The sequence below is a fragment of the Dendrobates tinctorius genome, unplaced genomic scaffold (assembly GCF_039654945.1).
Source record: "Dendrobates tinctorius isolate UK_male_01 unplaced genomic scaffold, ASM3965494v1 ptg000133l, whole genome shotgun sequence".
Taxonomy (NCBI): Eukaryota; Metazoa; Chordata; class Amphibia; order Anura; family Dendrobatidae; genus Dendrobates; species Dendrobates tinctorius.
Genome location: NW_027361801.1, coordinates 135,790 through 153,726, shown reverse-complemented (window position 1 = coordinate 153,726; position 17,937 = coordinate 135,790). Strand labels below are relative to the sequence as shown.

General features: G+C 45.3%; 1 protein-coding gene across 1 annotated transcript in view; it reads right to left on the bottom strand.

Moving 5' to 3' along the window:
• LOC141048173 (extracellular calcium-sensing receptor-like) overlaps nucleotides 1-1,500 on the bottom strand; it is a 45,914-nt gene extending 44,414 nt beyond the window's left edge. The window contains exon 1 of the mRNA XM_073543634.1: nucleotides 703-1,500. Within this exon, the coding sequence (XP_073399735.1) occupies nucleotides 703-1,500 (798 nt within the window). The remainder of the gene's footprint in view (nucleotides 1-702) is intronic.
• Nucleotides 1,501-17,937: the final 16,437 nt, after the last annotated feature.

The following is a 17,937-nucleotide window of genomic DNA, read 5'->3' as shown; positions in this document are numbered from 1 at the left end:
ACAAATTTCTTGCTGAAGTCAACCTTGGTGAGATCTGAAGCCAGGATCCCAGCCCTGCAAGGCTACAGTGTTAACCACATTCAATATAGAGCGCCATACTCAGAATCACTGGAGATTTACGTCACCAGCAATCAGTAAGTTATCCTCTATTCTTTGGAAAACTTTATTCTAAAAATACCCCTTTAATACCACAATCACTAAAACAGTAGACAACAAAACAGCTGAAATGGATCTGATAGTAATCTAGTCTAGTTGTGGAATGAGAGGGAGGTGAATTTACACCAGGTTCTTTGGCCAACGATAAGAGCCTTTCAACTCAGAACCTACAAGGGTCAGATTTTAAATAAATTAATATAGATTTTTTAAATTTCATGTAATGCTGTATATGTTTTTCTGGTGTTTCTTTCATTACAATATTTTCGACGTAACATTAGGTTCTCTTCCATTTGTGGTGGTATGGACCATGATCAGGAGAAGATGGGGACATGGTTTTGCTTTCTACTATGCTTCTTTATGGATTATCTTCAGTAACTAAACAGTTTGTATGATATGAATCTCATTAGGGATCTAAGGATTTTTGTGTGGACTGGGCAGGATCAACTTCTGTCAAATTGGAGTTTATTGCCTTCCTTTGGATCAACTGTTTTGAACTAGGCTGACTGATACATTTTGCTTAATACTATTCCGTATGGTCATTCTTACCTTCCAACCTTTTAGATCTTGAAATTTGAGTTTGTTTCTATCTCGCAATCGTTCGCTCAGTGGTATTTCTCGATACATTTCACGTAAAGCAAAAGCCACTGCGTAGACAGAATTATATACATTATAACTCATGCCTGTGAATCGGAGATTGCAATGTGAGTACATAATTTGTCTTCCACTCTCCACTCCTGTACAGTTTCTTCTCCTTGGGTTGAACGGACAACGGTTTTCACACAATTCATCCCACCACGTTGTAAATGTCCTTCCTGATGGGAATCTACTTGGATTAACTTCTTTGATAAATTTAATAAATTCTGGGTTCTCATTTTTCTGCATGATAAACCTTAAAGAACCATTAACACTCGTGTCGTTTACCAAGTTGAACATTCGAAAACTGGACTCTGCCGTATGGATCCACACTTTACCAGGAATGTTTGTCACGTGAACATTTAATTCCAAGTAATACACATAATTTTTGGATCCGTAGACAAGTATGACATTTGCTGATGATTTCGTAATAGTTTTCTCTATTTCTTTGATTCTTTCTGGACTAAAGTCATTAATGGAGGGTACAAGTTTGATAAATTCAATGCAACCTCCATTTTCTACTATCAGATTTTTAATATTCTTTATAGCATTTATGCTGCCATCATCATCTGGATATATAATACCAACCCACATCCAGCCAAAATGCTTCAGTAATGCTATTACAGCAGAATATAAAGCCTTTTCACTCGGTACCGTCCGGTAGAAGGATGGAAAATACAGCTTGTTACTCTGCAAAGGTTCTTGTGACATAAAGCTGATCTGCAAGATAAACACATAACCTAATAAATGAATCCAGGATATCTATAAACAGAAAGATAGTGAGGGAATACTTAGCTAACATAAATGACTTCAAGTCTCCAGGTCCAGATGAATTACACCCAAGAGTACTGAAGGAGATAGCAGAAGAAATTTTTGAACCCCTCTCCATAATCTTTGAAAATTCTTGGAGAACAGGAGAAGTCCCAGAAGACTGGAGAAGAGCAAATGTTGTTCCTATCTTCAAAAAAGGGGAAGAAGGTGGACCCAGGCAACTATAGGCCGGTGAGTCTGACTTCCATACCAGGAAAGATCTTTGAACAAATTATTAAACAACATGTATATGATAATGTATGCAAACTGTAAAGCGCCGTGGAATATGTTTTCGCTATATAAAATAAAGATTATTATTATGTATGTAAGTACCTGGATAAGAATTACGTGATTAACCAGAGTCAGCATGGGTTTGTAACTAATAAATCATGTCAGACTAACTTAATTTCCTTCTATGACAGAATCACTGTCATAGAAATGCTACAGAAATGCTGTAGATATAGTATATACTGACGTCAGGAAAGCATTTGACAAAGTATCTCACACAATCCTTATTGAAAAAAATGGCTAAATATGGAATGGACAAGGCAACTGTTAGGTGGATTCATAACTGGCTTAGTGATCGGACCCAAAGAGTGGTCGTAAATGGCTGCACATCCAGTTGGAAGAATGTCTCAGGTGGGGTACCACAGGGCTCTGTCCTGGGCCCTGTATTGTTCAACATCTTTACCAATGATTTAGATGAAGGAATTGAGGGTAAACTGATTAACCCCTTTCTGACATGTGACGTACTATCCCGTCCATGGTACCTGGGCCCCTGTGACCGGGGACTGGATAGTACGTCATCGCAATCAGCGGCGTGTCACAGACCGCCCTCGGCATGTTAGCCCCCCGCACACTGTGATCAAACATGATCGCAGTGTACGGGAGGAACAGGGAAGCATCGGCAGGGAGGGGGCTCCCTCCGTGCTTCCCTGAGACCACTGGAGCAGCGCAATGTGCTGCACTGCTCCGATGGTATCCTTCCCTGCAGGCCCCCGGATCCAAAATGGCCGCAGGGGCCTTCAGGGGCCTGCAGAGAGGTGGCTTCCTTAGTGCCTGCAGAGCGCAGGCATGATGAAGCCTTGTGCAGCTCCTGTCAGATCGCTGATCTGTCACAGCGCTGTGTGGTGTGTCAGGTCAGTGATCTGACACAAGACAGTGATGTCCCCCCCTTGGGCAGTGTAATAAAGTAAAAAAAAAGTGTAAAAATAATTTATAAAAAATCGCTAAATAAATTAAAAAAAAATATTCCCTAATAAATTCCTTTTTTTGGAAATAAAAAAAACAAACAATAAAAGTACACATATTTTGTATCGTTGCGTCCATAACGTCCCGCCCTATAAAACTGTCCTACTAGTTAACCCCTTTAGTGAACCCCTTAAAAAATAAAAAACAAAGCAAAAAATAATGCTTTATCATCATACCGCTGAACAAAAAGTGTGATATAGAAGAGTTAATGGTTTGCTTTTATATCCCTTTAAATGCCTTTAAGACTTCAATTGCCTTTTGCCTTATTATTGCTAGAATTATTCTTATGTAGACTAGTAGTCTCTGTCTTCAAGGAAACTATACTTGTTATCATATTTGTTCTCAACAACGTGTTCTGGTTATATTGTAAACAAGGTACGACCCTGAGGTGATGGTGGGGGCCAAATGAGCTCCATAGAGTCACATATTGTTGTAAATGGTATAAAAACATGTCTTATATTTCATTACGTCAGATAAAGTGATTTGACCACGACCAGTGTGTGTGTCACTTTGTCTCCAAGCGCTTGTGAACAGAAGGGCGAGAAACCTCACAATTCGGACTCACTGGTGATATGGACAGCTGACGCTTGGTCAGAACAAAAGCAGCTACGACAGTTTTGGCGCCCGACGGGGACCGTGGAAACCAGTCTATTCGGAATCCGTATGTGGGAGCTTCCTGGAAGGTTGAAAATGCAGAATCCAGGCTGCAGCAGGTGAGAACATTTATTCTTACATTGATTCTGCATCTGCAACCTTTCTAAGCTGTCTACATATCTCTGGGTAAGACTGTAACAGCACGGTTCAAAAGAACTCACATCACCAGTGAGTCGTGAGTATGTCTCTATGAGAGTTGAATAATAGAGTAATAAGATAATAATTGTCATCTGTATTATCTGTTAAACTGTCCTGGCAATATACTAATATACTAACTGGTTGTGTACTGGTGTACTGTGTAGCACAAAGCCTGGGATAGACTCTGTGCAGTGGTTATTTTGGATTGCCAGTAAATTTGTATAAGGCTGTGGTTTTTGGTTGCTCTGGTTTTCAATGTTTCTTGTGTAAGAAGTGGGCTTTGGTGTTCTCGGAGTGTCAGTGGACACTGCTGTAGGTTAAAGTGTCAATCAAATCCAAAGTGCAAGATAGTCAGGCTGTGTGAATCCTTGTATATATGTCTATGAGAACCTTTGAATAAGATGAGAGATGAGTAATTGAGTATAAAAAAATCCGTGAATGAGCACGTATAAATGAATCATCACACATCATTTTTGTGTCAAGAGATTTGTTACCTTTCTAGTTGTGGTGGAATCCCGGACAGATGCGTTATAGATATTTCAAATCTACATCTGAGACTGAATGAATTGAGTAATGATATACCGTGTTTCCCCGAAAGTAAGACCCTGTCTTACATTAAGGCCTCTTTCACACATCAGGTTTTCGCCGTCAGGCGAGATCCGGCGCTTTTGACAGAAACCGGATCCGGCGAAATGCAATGCCGGATCCGGTTTCCCCCCCATTGACTTGCATTTGCGCCGGATCGCGCCGGATGGCCATGCGTTTCATCCGGTTTTCGCCGGATCCGGCAATGTGTCGCAATGTGTCGCGATCCGGCGTCTGGAAAAAACGTCTACTGTAACGTTTTTTGTCTCCGGCGAAAAAGCCGGACACGCCGGATCCGGCGCGTCCGGCTTTTTCACACAATGAAAGCCTATGAGCGCCGCAATGCGCCGGATCCGGCGAAAGCCTGATCCGGCGGCCGGATCCGGTTTTTTGGTCTGAGCATGCTCAGTAGCTCTGCCCACAAGACATATATAAAAGCAAGACAGTGGGACCCACAGCCACACCCAACATGCCACCCAAGACAGCAACCAGGCGCAGGAGAAGGCAGGAGACATCTGCAGCAGCACCATCAGCACCACCCCAATTGGAGCAGCATGCTGAACAACGGGAGGGGAGTCCAGCAGCAGATGAGAGACGGTAATTATCAAATCACCCATTCCTCCAAACTAGGGCTATTGAATATCAAGATATTCATTGGCCCTTTGTTTCTCTTTATTCAACAGCCGCCCAATAGATGCAGCAGCAGCAGCAGAAGCAATGGCAGCAGCTGCAACACCACCCACAGGCATGGAGTGTGGCCACCAGGAAGACAGCACATCATCTTCTGGGAGCCCTCCCTCGCATCGTCAGCGTTTGACGGTAAGTTTTTATTTCCAAAATCCATCTTCTCTGTAATATATGTCTATTCATGGCCTTTTATTTCAAAACAGGAATCACAAGATGAAGAGGAGCTCCCAGAAGAAGAAGGAAGGGGTGGACAGACACCTGGAGTGGGCTCACAATTGGTAAGTTTTTTGCATCAAACGCAGAAACACAACATCACACTACACACAACACATAGAAAACAATGTTCTGCAGACCACACACAGCAAACAAATGCCTACATCCAAAGACATAACTTTTTTGTTTTCTTCTCTAGTCTTCCCAATCTGGTGCTTGGCCAAGAGGTCCTCGCAGTGCCTCCCAGGGTCGTCGGCGACAGCAACGCGGCGGTCACCAGCGTGTAAGTATAAATATTTTTGCTTTGTTTTTTTGCACTTTTTATTTCATTTCTTTTGTGGAGGCTAATTATGTTATTTTTGTCTTTTTCTTTAACAGCCTTCACAGCGTGCTCCCGACTCTGACGTTGAGGATGGAGGGATTGATGTGGACCACCTCATCGATCTCGTCAGAGAAAGGGAGCCGCTCTGGAATATGGCTGACCGCCGCCACGCTGACCTGATCGTTACCCGACGACTCTGGGAGGAAATCTGTTCGCTCCTTGTGGGCCGCTGGGAGGACCTCGATGTTCGGGCCTAGATTACAGAGCGTAAGTATATACAGTACCGGTTGCTTGATTTAAACCAGTGTTTCCCGAACTCCAGTCCTCGTGGTCCCCACGGATCATGTGTTCAGGATTTCTATTTACTATGGAAATCCTGAAAACATGACCCCTGGGGACCATGAGGACTGGAGTTTGGGAAACACTGATGTTGTATACTAACCACTCCTTTCTCGTTTCAGGGAACAGAATTGTGAATCGGTGGCGGTCTGTGAGAGATCGTTTCAAGAAGGAGTTCAATAAAGAGATGCGGGCCCCGAGTGGATCTGGAGGACGCAGGAGCAAGTACAAGTACGCAGAAGCCCTGTCGTTCCTCCGGGAAACAATGGTCACCAGAAGGTAAATATTACACACCACATGTGAAAAAAAATGTTAGATGTAAATTTTTTTTTCAGCCAAGGCCATACCATGTCAGTATTTTAATTGTTTTTTTTCTCTTTATTCCACAGCACGGTGAGCAGCACTCGGGAGCCGGCACGATTGGACCCTTCTGAGGCGATCCCTGAGGAGACCGGCACCGAGGGACACTTTGACCGCCCCGGTACATCTGCACCTTCCCAGCCTTCCAACACATTCGACCCATCTGTCCCATCCACCAGCACAGGAGCATCGTGGCCGCCTACATTACATGAAGCTGCTGGTGAGGAGATCGCTTTCCCTTTACCCCACCCTTCTGCCCCTGCCACCTCTAGTACACCTGCGGGTACTGGGCGGCAGCGGCAGAGGGGTCAGGAAAAGACTTATGCGCCAGAGTTCTTGCATCTGAATGCATCTTTCCAGAACTGTCTAAAAGTCTTGTCAGAGCAAATCTCCGCAGGCTATCAGCAGATCAACTCCAGCATTCTGGAGGTGAAGACACTTCTGCAAACCATGCATTCAGAAGCAAGATCTTCGCCAAACCACACCTTTTTCAGGTCTGTTGTGGAGCGCATGGAAACGCTCTCTCCTGCCCAGCAGATGCATGTAATGCATTCATGCCACGCTGCTCTCCAGCAAGTTACCTCCCAACCTCCTCCTCCTCCCACCACAGTAGTTCCTCCACCTGCACCCCCTCCAGCCACTTTCCATCCTCCCCCTCCTATTACATCTACACCCCCTCCAGCCACTTTCCATCCTCCCCCTCCTATTACATCTACACCCCCTCCAGCCACTTTCCATCCTCCCCCTCCTATTACATACCATCCACCTCCAGCCACTTTCCATCCTCCCCCTCTTATTACATACCATCCACCTCCCCAGCACCATCCACCTCCCCAGCACCATCCACCTCCCCAGCACCATCCACCTCCCCAGCACCAGCCACCTCCCCAGCACCAGCCACCTCCCCAGCACCAGCAACCTCACCAGTACCAGCAACCTCCACAGTACCTGCAAACTCCCCAGTACCAGCAACCTCCCCAGTACCAGACATCTCCCCACTTCCAGCAACCTGCCCCGTACCAGACATCTCCCCACTTCCAGCAACCTGCCCCGTACCAGACATCTCCCCACTTCCAGCAACCTGCCCCGTACCAGACATCTCCCCACTTCCAGCAACCTGCCCCGTACCAAACTCCTTCCCCATACAACTTGCCATCAACATCATCTGCTCCTACAGTCCCTGCCCAACCCTCCACTCCACCACCCCCCACCTCTTCTGCTTCCCACATGTCCACCCATTCTGTAGTTTTTTCCACACCTTCACCTCTAACTGTTCCTTCCCCACCACGATCCCAGTCCTCTCTCCACACTCCCAGTGTCGAAGTGTCCCGCAGCCCCTACAGCAGTATTTCCACCACACACTACACAGAATTATAATGTGTGTATTTAAATAAAAATGACCAGTTTTATGGTTTCAGTTTTATAGTTTCAAATTTTTATTAAACATGTTTATTAAAATTTTAAAAAAGTTTACTAAAAAAAACATTTTTCAATAAAAGTTAAATTATTTTACACTGGTTGTCTGTCATTTCTTTCTGCGGCGAAAAAGGTTAAATACAGGGTATTTAAAAGGTGAAATGGTATTCAAAACTAGGTATATAACTGTGGGTAAATTTTAGCTTTTTGCCACAGTTGTGTTCCTGGTTGTGTTTGAAGCAAAGTATTTCACCTAAAAAGTTGTGTTTATTGTTGGTGATTTCCTAACAATGTACACAACTTTTGTTAAAAGGTGAAATACTTTGCATAAAATACAACCAGGTACACACCTGTGGCCTAAAGCTAAAAATAGAGACCATGACAAGATAGCCAACTTTGGTTGGCAAAGGTATATACTGTTGGTACAGAAGGTACACAAGTTTGGTTAGGGCACAAATCTTTCACACTCTGTCATCCTGCCAGTGTACTCTGCCTTGAGGTGACATAAAGTATAGTGCAAAATTGTCCCTCATTACTGAAACCGTCACAGAACTTCTAGTGGTAATGTCATGGTAATCTTGCAAGGTGGTTTCTTCAGAGGTGTCCTCAATGGAAATGAGTTCCTTGCGTATAACAAAATTGTGGAGTACCACGCACGATTTGATCACCTCGTCCACAGTTTCTGTCTTGAGGTTGATCGCAGTCAATAGGACCCGCCATTTGGCTGTCAGAATACCAAAGGTACATTCAACCATTCTTCTTGCTCTTGTGAGGCGGTAATTAAAAATGCGTTTTGGTCTTGTCAATCCTCTGCTAGAGTACGGTTTCAAAAGGTGTTCTGACAGCTGGAAGGCTTCATCCCCTACACAGACAAATGGCATAGGTGGACCAGATGTTTGCGGCAGCGGTCTAGGTGGTGGGAACTGGAAGGTGTTTCCATACAGTTTACGCCCCATGGCAGACAGTTTGAAAACTTGAGAGTCATTGGAGCGGCCATAGGCCCCAATATCAACCGCAATAAATTTGTATTCCGCGTCAGCGATGGCCATGAGGACAATTGAAAAATATTTCTTGTAATTGAAATATTCCGATCCAGATCCAGCTGGCTTTACAATGCGGATATGTTTCCCGTCCACAGCGCCCAAGCAGTTTGGAAACTGACATATCTGTTGAAACTTGTCAGCAATTTCAATCCACCTCTCTGTTGTGGGCTCTGGTAAAAACTCTTCAGCTAAGGAGTCCCACAGTGCACGGCATGTGTACTTCACAATTCCAGATATGGTGGAAATCCCGAGTCTGTACTGGAAATGCAGTGACGAAAGGGATTCTCCAGTTGCAAGAAATCTGTGGGGAATTAACAAACAATAAATTAGTTTTAAATCACAGCATTACATACCAAAACTGACCTATAACACTTGGAGATACAAATTACCACCAACAAGATTGCAGTGAAAGTGTGCTCTGATGCGATCATATCCAATAAATGTGGCTTACCTTAAAGTCACCATCAGACGCTCTGCGGGTGAAACGGAGAAGCGGCAATAGGTGTCCGCTTTTCTTATGAGGTGTGCAATGCGCTCCACCAAGTAATCAAAATTCTCCATTTTCATCCTAACATATCCAAAAAATTTATCCGGGTTTCGTCGAAGGTCCATGCATAGTGTAGAATAGACCCCACGCGTCATTCTCTTGGCTGTGATGGGGTGGATCCACAAACGTCGTCTACGATGCCTGATGCGCTGCTGTCTCGCTCTCTCCTTCTCCAGAACAATCACCCTCAAACGATTTGCCTCCGCTGTAAAATCCGCCAAATTCTTCAAAATATTTCCAATGACAACATCCATCTTCGCCAGTAACTTGCTCTTCTCTCCAACCTGCACTTTCTCCTCTACAACCTGTCAAAGAAGGGCTGTAGGAACATGCTATATATAGTTTTCCAGTAGCCAATCCCGTTCGGAAGGCCACAAGGGTCAATTTTAAAAATCGGATCCGGCGTAATCCGTCGAAAAACGGATAGAAAAACGGATGAACCGGATGAGACGGATCCGGTTTTGTCTGTCAAGAAAAAGACGGATCCGGCAGAAAACCGGATCCGTCACATCTGGTTTTACTAAACATTTGCCGGATCCGGCGTTCCGGCACGACGCCGGATCGCGCCTGACGCCGAAAACCTGATGTGTGAAAGTAGCCTTATTTTACCCCAAAAAGTCCCACCCTGTCTTACTTTCGGGGGAGGTCTTACATTAGCCGAAAAAAAATGACAATTTCTTTTTAACCAATAAATTAACATTTATTAACATGCTGTTATACCCCATAACAGTGCCGTATCCCACTGCACACAGCCCCACACCCCATAACAGTGCCGTATCCCACTGCACACAGCCCCACACCCCATAACAGTGCCGTATCCCACTGCACACAGCCCCACACCCCATAACAGTGCCGTATCCCACTGCACACAACCCCACACCCCATAACAGTGCCGTATCCCACTGCACACAGCCCCACACCCCATAACAGTGCCGTATCCCACTGCACACAGCCCCATACCCTATACAGTACATGTTTCCCTACTTGGTTTTTAAATGCTGGACGTTTTCCTCTGCGGTGCGGCTGTGGGTGCGGAAGGCCTGTGCTGCAGGGAACGCTGTGCCAATCAGCAGGGAAACAGCGGTGACGTGGGGCTGGGGCGGCCAATTACAGCCCGAGCTGCTGGACCAATCAGTGCTCGAGCCGGGGGCCGGCGGTGACGTGGGGAACAGGGGCGGCCAATGAGCTGTTGAGCTGGGCGGATTGCGGGGTTAACACGGCGAGTTAACCCCATGAGCGCTGGACCCGCCCAGCTGCACCTGAGGACACCTCTGGAGCCTGGGGACCCAATGGGGGACAGCGGCGGCCCAAAGGTAAGGGCCTTACATTTCACAGCGGCCCCCAACCCTGCCTTACATTCGGGGGAGGCCTTACATTGAAGGACCCCCCGTAACCCCCACCCTGTCTTACTTTCGGGGGGGTCCTACTTTCGGGGAAACACGGTAGCTCGTGTTATATGTGGCATTACATTGTAAAGTTTCCTGAATGCATTTGGCCAGAAAAAGGGCAAGGCATGGTTAATCTCATTATACAGTTATGTGCTCTTACAGTGAAATCCTATGATTTTGATTTTTTTTTGTAGAAATTGATTTTGATAAGTCTAAAGAACTACGGAATGCTGATGGGAGGGGGGAAGGATGGCGCTGTGCAGTTTTTCTTCTCCCTTCGCCCTTATCTCTGCTGAGTGTGAGCTGTGCTCAAAATTCTCTGTAATTCTATCCGTAAGGTACGCGCTGAAAGATTTGTGCATTTTAAAGCAACAGTACTTAATTGAAGTTGGAAGTTAAAAGTAAAATATGGTGCCTAATTTAGAAGGGAATTGTAAGTGATTGTTGGTCATTGTAAGTGATTGTTTGGTCATTAATGTGTTTGAACCTGCTTCTAGTTGTGTGATTGATTTGTATAGCAAATTGTGTATCAACAGAGGAGGTAGCCGACTGTACGGCTGATAAAGTAGGTCAGAGGCCTATCACACCTGGGCCTTCTTACTTTAGTCAGTGGGTGTTTTGTTGTGGGTGAGAGGCGAGGGCGAGGAGCCCTCTGGATATACCTTGGCAGGCTCACTCTGACTTGCTATGTGTGGGCTGTAAGACAGAGGTCCAGACACACAGAAGGGCATTTCAGAAGAAAGGTGAGCTGTCTAAGTTGAAGTAGCCTTCCCACAATCCATGGAGCTGGGCTAGAAGGAAAAAGGCCTATTCCTATCTAGTCAGCTGATCTAGCGGGTGAGAGGCAGAGAGCCTTCCCGTTACATCCTGTAGGTCTACCGGGTGAGAGGCAAGGAGCCTTCCCGCTACACTTTGGCAGGCTCTCTCTGACTTGCTAAGTGTGGCCTGTAAGACAGAGGTCCAGGCACACTGGGAGGGCATTTCAGAAGAAAGGTGAGCTGTCGGCAGAAAAAGGTTGAAGCCATGGCAACTTTTTCTGTGTACAGTCGGTGCCCCCAATGAGATCCAAGACAGCTATGCAAATTGTAAAAGACAGAGAAGAAAGGAAGCAGTAAAACAGGTTGGACCAATATTTAAAAAAAAGGCAAAAATACCAGAGTGTGAATGTTTGGATGTACAAAAAGGCACAGACAAGGGAAGAAAATAGCAAGTGAATAAATGATGCTTGAGAATGAATGTGCAGCAGTGTGGAAGGTGTATTATGAATGTTTTGATTGACAAAGTGTAACCAGAGACCCAGACAAAACAGATGGACTTGTAAACACTGTGGTCAGACTCAGACAAACCCAGACTGAATAGCTACTTGTGTGACCTGTGCTACTGACCTAAGCGAGTTGCACTAGATCCTGTCCAGACAAGATTATAAGAAGCTGACATAATAGTGTGGATAGGGGGTAGTGGGGACATTGACCTTTGAGGAGTAAGCTGACAGTAGACATCAGATGACCAACCCCATCAGGACCTAGAAGTGTGACTAGAATAAGAAAGATGCAGGTGTATTATCCCTGGAGCCCCTCTGACCAGCTAGCTTTGCTGAAGCAGCTGCCTGACCCTGAAGACCAACCATTCCCGTTTTACAGACACATAAAGGAAGTACAGCAGACATATAAGTGTACCTGGGCAGACCTAGAGAGGTTGGTGAATTTAAAGGCAGGTGACGCACTAGGACATATAATTAAGACACACACAGATGTGACAAAGAATCAGGCTTGGGGCATGGATGATAAATCTGCACGGTCTGGGAGACGTACTGTGAGTCACTAAGACAATGGGCTACAGTGGAACAATCAGAGCAGTCCGTTCTCCTGACTAATGTGACACAGCAAAAGGGAGAGAGGGTAGAGATGTACTTTGGATAGTTCCAGCTGAAATGGGCAGACATGGGGTACATTTGCATAAACCCACTTGATGTTAGAATACTGGTGAATGCATTCATTGATGGTATGAACAAAGACTTACGAGACGCAGTACAGACAGCCAGACCTGAATGGAGATATGTAGATCCGAAAAGACCTCCTTAAGGTAGCTAAAGAAGTTGAGCAAACAAGGACAATAAGACAACCTGTCATGTATGCTGGAGCACAAGGAAAAAAGTGGAGACGTAATAAGGGACCTAAGGACCTAGAAACAGTGAGGTGCTGGAAATGTGGTACTTACAAAACTTATTGTTAGTGACAATACCCTTATGAATTTACTGGGAGCAGATGTGCTGAGTGCGATCCCGGCTATCATACAGTACTCTCCTGAGGGTATTACAGTCACAAGTCCCCTCTCAGATAAACATTTGTGTAAGATTGCGGCAATGGTGTATATGACAAAAGCGGTGAAACTAACACCTGACACCAAAATGCCTGAGGATGAGGAAATGGGACAGGTGCCAGACACTGTTTGGGCAAGGGGAAAAACTGATGTGGGTCGGCTGCCCATTCCCCCTGTCATGATTAAAATGAAAGAAGGAACCACTCCTCCTTGTTTAAAGCAATACCCCTTGAGCCTAGCCAAATCAATTGCCCCGAGCAGAGATATTAGAGAGTATGTTAAGGCAGGGGTTCTGGTGCAAAGAAACCCCCCCTGGACTGCAAAGATCTTCCCCCTGCGACACCACTTTGTATCCCATTGGGAAAAAAAAAGGACTCAAGGGTTTGCTGACACTTACAGAAAGGTTTATGACTTAAGGGCTATTAATGATGATACAGTGAGTGTGACCTCAATCGTCCCTGACACACACACGCAATACTGTCACAGATCCCAGTAATGTCAAAGTGTTTCACAGTCATTGATTTAGCAGGTGCATTCTTCTCTGTACCCCTGCACCCTGACTGTCAGTATCTTTCTCCTTTACTCATAAAGGTGAACAATATTGTTGGACAGTCCTCCCACAAAGGGGGAAAGAAATCCCCTGCCATCTATTCAGCAGCAATGGCAGGGATCCTTGAGTAGTGGCAATCACCTCATCCGCTGATTGTACTATTACAGTACGTGGATGACCCTAAGGGTTGCAAGGTCTCACGTGACAAATTACAGTATTGCAAACAAAAGGTGACATTTGTTGGGACATTATATTGCCGAAGGTGCCAGACACCTGACAGGAAACAGGCAATTCAAGATCTCCTCTACCCAGGTCACATCAGCATCTATGCACTTTCCTAGGTTTAGTGACCTGCAGTAGGCCTTGGATAAGGTCCGCTTCACAAATATTCCAACCACTTTATGACTGCTTGTCATCAGACCCGGGACCTCACACAAAATTGATTGTGTCTGTGCGGTAGGAGCAGCTGCACTACTACTAGGAAAGGCATGTGAGATCACACTGACGTTTCTTTTGACAATCTATTCCCCACATGACATCCATGCCATACTCGTACAAGTTCAACCAAAACATCTTTCTATGGCCAGACAGCTCCAACTTGAGTGTGCTCTACTAATTCCTGAGTATGTCACCCTCAAAAGATGTAACGTTCTGAATCCAGCCACCCTCCTGCCTGTGGATTCAGAAAAGGGGGAATTGGTGACCGTATTAGTGAGTGAGGAAGGATACTTTGACATGACATATGAACATGTCTGCATAGAACTGATGAGTCAGGAGACAGTTGGGTTTGCACACGTTCATGAAAAACCTGTTCCTAATGCAGACTTTGAGTTTCTTTTTTGTAGATGGCCCCAGATACCACCAGGATGGACAATTCTACACTGGATACGCAGTAGTATCCTCACATGAGGTAATCCGAGCGGAACCACTCTCTCCTCACATGTCGGCGCAGGAGGCAGAGTTGAAGGCACTCACTGAGGCGTGTAGAGCCGCTGCAGGTAAAGTCGCTAATATTTTCACAGACTCGAAGCCCATTAAAAATGCAGAGCTGGTGAAACAATTGATGGAGGCATTCATCCAGTCCAGGTTGGCATTGTCAAGGTAAAAGCACACACAAAGGTGACTCTGTGGAGGTAGAGGGCAATAGAAGGGCGTACGAGGCTGCTAAAGTAGCACAAGGCGGCCTAGAGAGAGCAGTGGACGGTGGCGGGGAGTCAGCGTATTCCAGCCACATTGGGTCTAGATGTCCTGAAATCCCTCCGGCAAAAGGCTCCCCAAACAGAGAAGGTACACCGGGGGAGACTGGGAGCTGAGCTGTACTCAAATGGAGTATGGGAGTATAAGGATAAAATGTGCCCACCAAAGTCCCTGTTCCCAATCATGGCGCAAACAGCACATGGCCCCACTCACAACTCAAAAAGTCACGTGTGCCATGGTAGATGCCTTCTGGATCGCTTCTGGTTTCAGTTACGCAGCCGCAAAACTTGTACAATCATGCCTCATCTGTGCACAGCACAAACCAGGTAAAACAGTAAAAGTCCCTAAGAAAGCGACATCTAGGCCTCTCTACCCGTTTCAGAGACTGCAGATTGACGACATACAGCTACCAAGGTAGGAGTGTATGCAAATATCCTAGTATGTGTAGATCTCTTCTCTGGTTGGCCGGAAGCCTATCCGGTAAAATGTGCAAATGCTAAAATGACTACAGACAAACTGATGAAAGAACTGATCTGCAGGTATGGGGTCCCAGAAGCCACAGAAACAGATAGGGGTACACACTTCACGGGAGAAATAATGAGGGAAGTCATGCAGGCCCTGAGTGCACAGCAAGCATTTCATTCACCATATAGGCCACAAAGTAGTGGGAAAGTGGAAAGACTAAATGGGACACTTAAACTGAAAATTCAAAAGGCCATGGCAGACACAGGAAAGAGCTGGGTAGAGTGCTTGCCTCTTGCACTCTTTTGAGTCAGACACACTCCAATTAGAAACACAGGCTTGTCTCCTTCTGAAGTCCTGTTGGTAGTGCACCAAAGACTGGTCTGTACTTCCCACAGGTGCTACAAATGCAACACGGTGCTATGACAGCCTACGTCCAGGCCTTGCAGAAAAGACTTAATGTGGTGCATAAACATGTGTTCTCATACATTCCAGATCCTAATGCCAGTGCAGATGTGCATCAGCTGAATCCAGGTGATTGGGTGGTTATACGCAGACACGTGAGAAGGAGCCTGGACCCACGATTTGACGGCCCCTTCCAAGTCCAGCTCACCACATCCACTTCAGTAAAACTTGAGGGAAAGCCCACCTGGATCCACGCCAGTCACTGCAAGAAGGTCCTTTCACCAGTAGAATGACTGTACTCCTCATCACCTTGCTGGCAGTGACAGGATTACTGCACTCTACAGAGACACAGGACAAACTCTTAAATGCTGATTGGGACAACAAACTTATTCGGCATCATGCTCTTCTTATAAAGGACATGGAAGGACAGAAACCGAAGGACTGTTGGATCTGTACACACAGCCCAGTATCTGCGAGGACTATGCCGTACTTAGCCTTACCTCTGGAGCCATGGGAGGTATTAACCCCACACTGCATACACAATGAGACTTGTACTCAATCTAGGTGTGCCCCATGATATATTTGCCTCATTGGCTATAGTCGAATGGGCCGCTAATCCCTGTTTTCAGTTTAATATAACGTGGCCTAAAGGTACAAATGTGGTGGCGGGAATATGACTCAGATGTCGGTAATATGGTCGCCAGGAGGAGGACTGAAATCCCTCACTCAGACCCCATTCACAATGATGGACTGTAGTTCAGTCTTCAACACACTGGAGCAGACACCTGTGGTGAGGACAATAATTGCTTCTGCATATACACTCGCGATCAAACACAGGTTAATGATACGGTGTACCAAGATGGTGTTGAAGGCTGTAAATCATCTACGGGTAAAATAATAAGGAAAGAAAGGGGTAAATGTACATCTGGTATAAGTGGAAAACAAATGAATAATACTTGGTGTGCCCATAAGCCTACAGTAGGTCAGGACTTTTGAGTTTATACCAATGTATACAGACCCCTGGTCACGTTTGTGTTCTCCCTGACTGAGTATTCTTGGTTTGCGGACATTGTGCCTACAGGTGGGTGAGCCCGGACATAAGAGGGGTCTGCACTCTTGCTAAACTGACGCCAGCCACTTTCATAGTTCCTCATAGTAAAATAGACACTGCAGCAGTTCCAATTCACACCTCGTATAGAAGGGCTGCAGACAATAAGCCCCGGCCCAATGGTAGGCCGCATCTAGTAGAAATGGGGATAACAAATAAAATGTTCAGTAGTATGCTAATATACCCCTTCATAACCCAAATGTGGGATAAATTAGTGGAAGCTACCGACTAACTGGACAATCAGATTTTCCAGATTCTTGAAGTTCTTAATGAAACTAATACAATACAGAGACAATTAATCGTAGTTACTAACCAACATACTATAGTACTAGATTACCTGACAGCAAAAGGAGGAGGAATGTGTCAGATAATTGGTCCCACCTGTTGTAATTATATCGACCCTGCTGGCAATCTCCAGATCAGGGCCGGTAGGGACAAAATAGGTGAACTTAGAGACCAATGGTTAAAACAACACAGTGCAACCAGAGACTCCTGGTGGGGTAACACATTCTCTTTCCTAAATCCAGCAAATTGGTTTAATGTCTTAGCAGGATGGATTATTTTGGCATTATATAGACTTGTATGCAAATTTTGTTGTTTTGCTTATTATTTTATGTAGCTGTAAAAGCGCTAATATATGTAATACCTAAGCTACTGAATAATGTATGTGTGAAAAAAAGAATCTAAGGCTGAACCTTCTGTAGTGTATCATAGACCCCAGGTGGCCATTGCTGATGGGGAAAGTGAGTGTCCACACTGAGGGTGGATGGGCGAAGCAGGTAGGAAGCCCCCTTATGGGTACTAGACCCATGAGACAGTAGCTCCTTTGTGGACATCAGCTGACCCTGTGGCAAAGGTTATACCATTTACAAAAGGGGGAAATTGATATAGAAGGGTTAATGGTTTGCTTTTATATCCCTTTAAATGCCTTTAAGACTTCAATTGCCTTTTGCCTTATTATTGCTAGAATTATTCTTATGTAGACTAGTAGTCTCTGTCTTCAAGGAAACTATACTTGTTATCATATTTGTTCTCAACAACGTGTTCTGGTTATATTGTAAACAAGGTACGACCCTGGGGTGATGGTGGGGGCCAAATGAGCTCCATAGAGTCACATATTGTTGTAAATGGTATAAAAACATGTCTTATATTTCATTACGTCAGATAAAGTGATTTGACCACGACCAGTGTGTGTGTCACTTTGTCTCCAAGCGCTTGTGAACAGAAGGGCGAGAAACCTCACAATTCGGCCTCACTGGTGATATGGACAGCTGACGCTTGGTCAGAACTAAAGCAGCTACAACAGTTTTGGCGCCCGACGGGGACCGTGGAAACCAGTCTATTCGGAATCCGT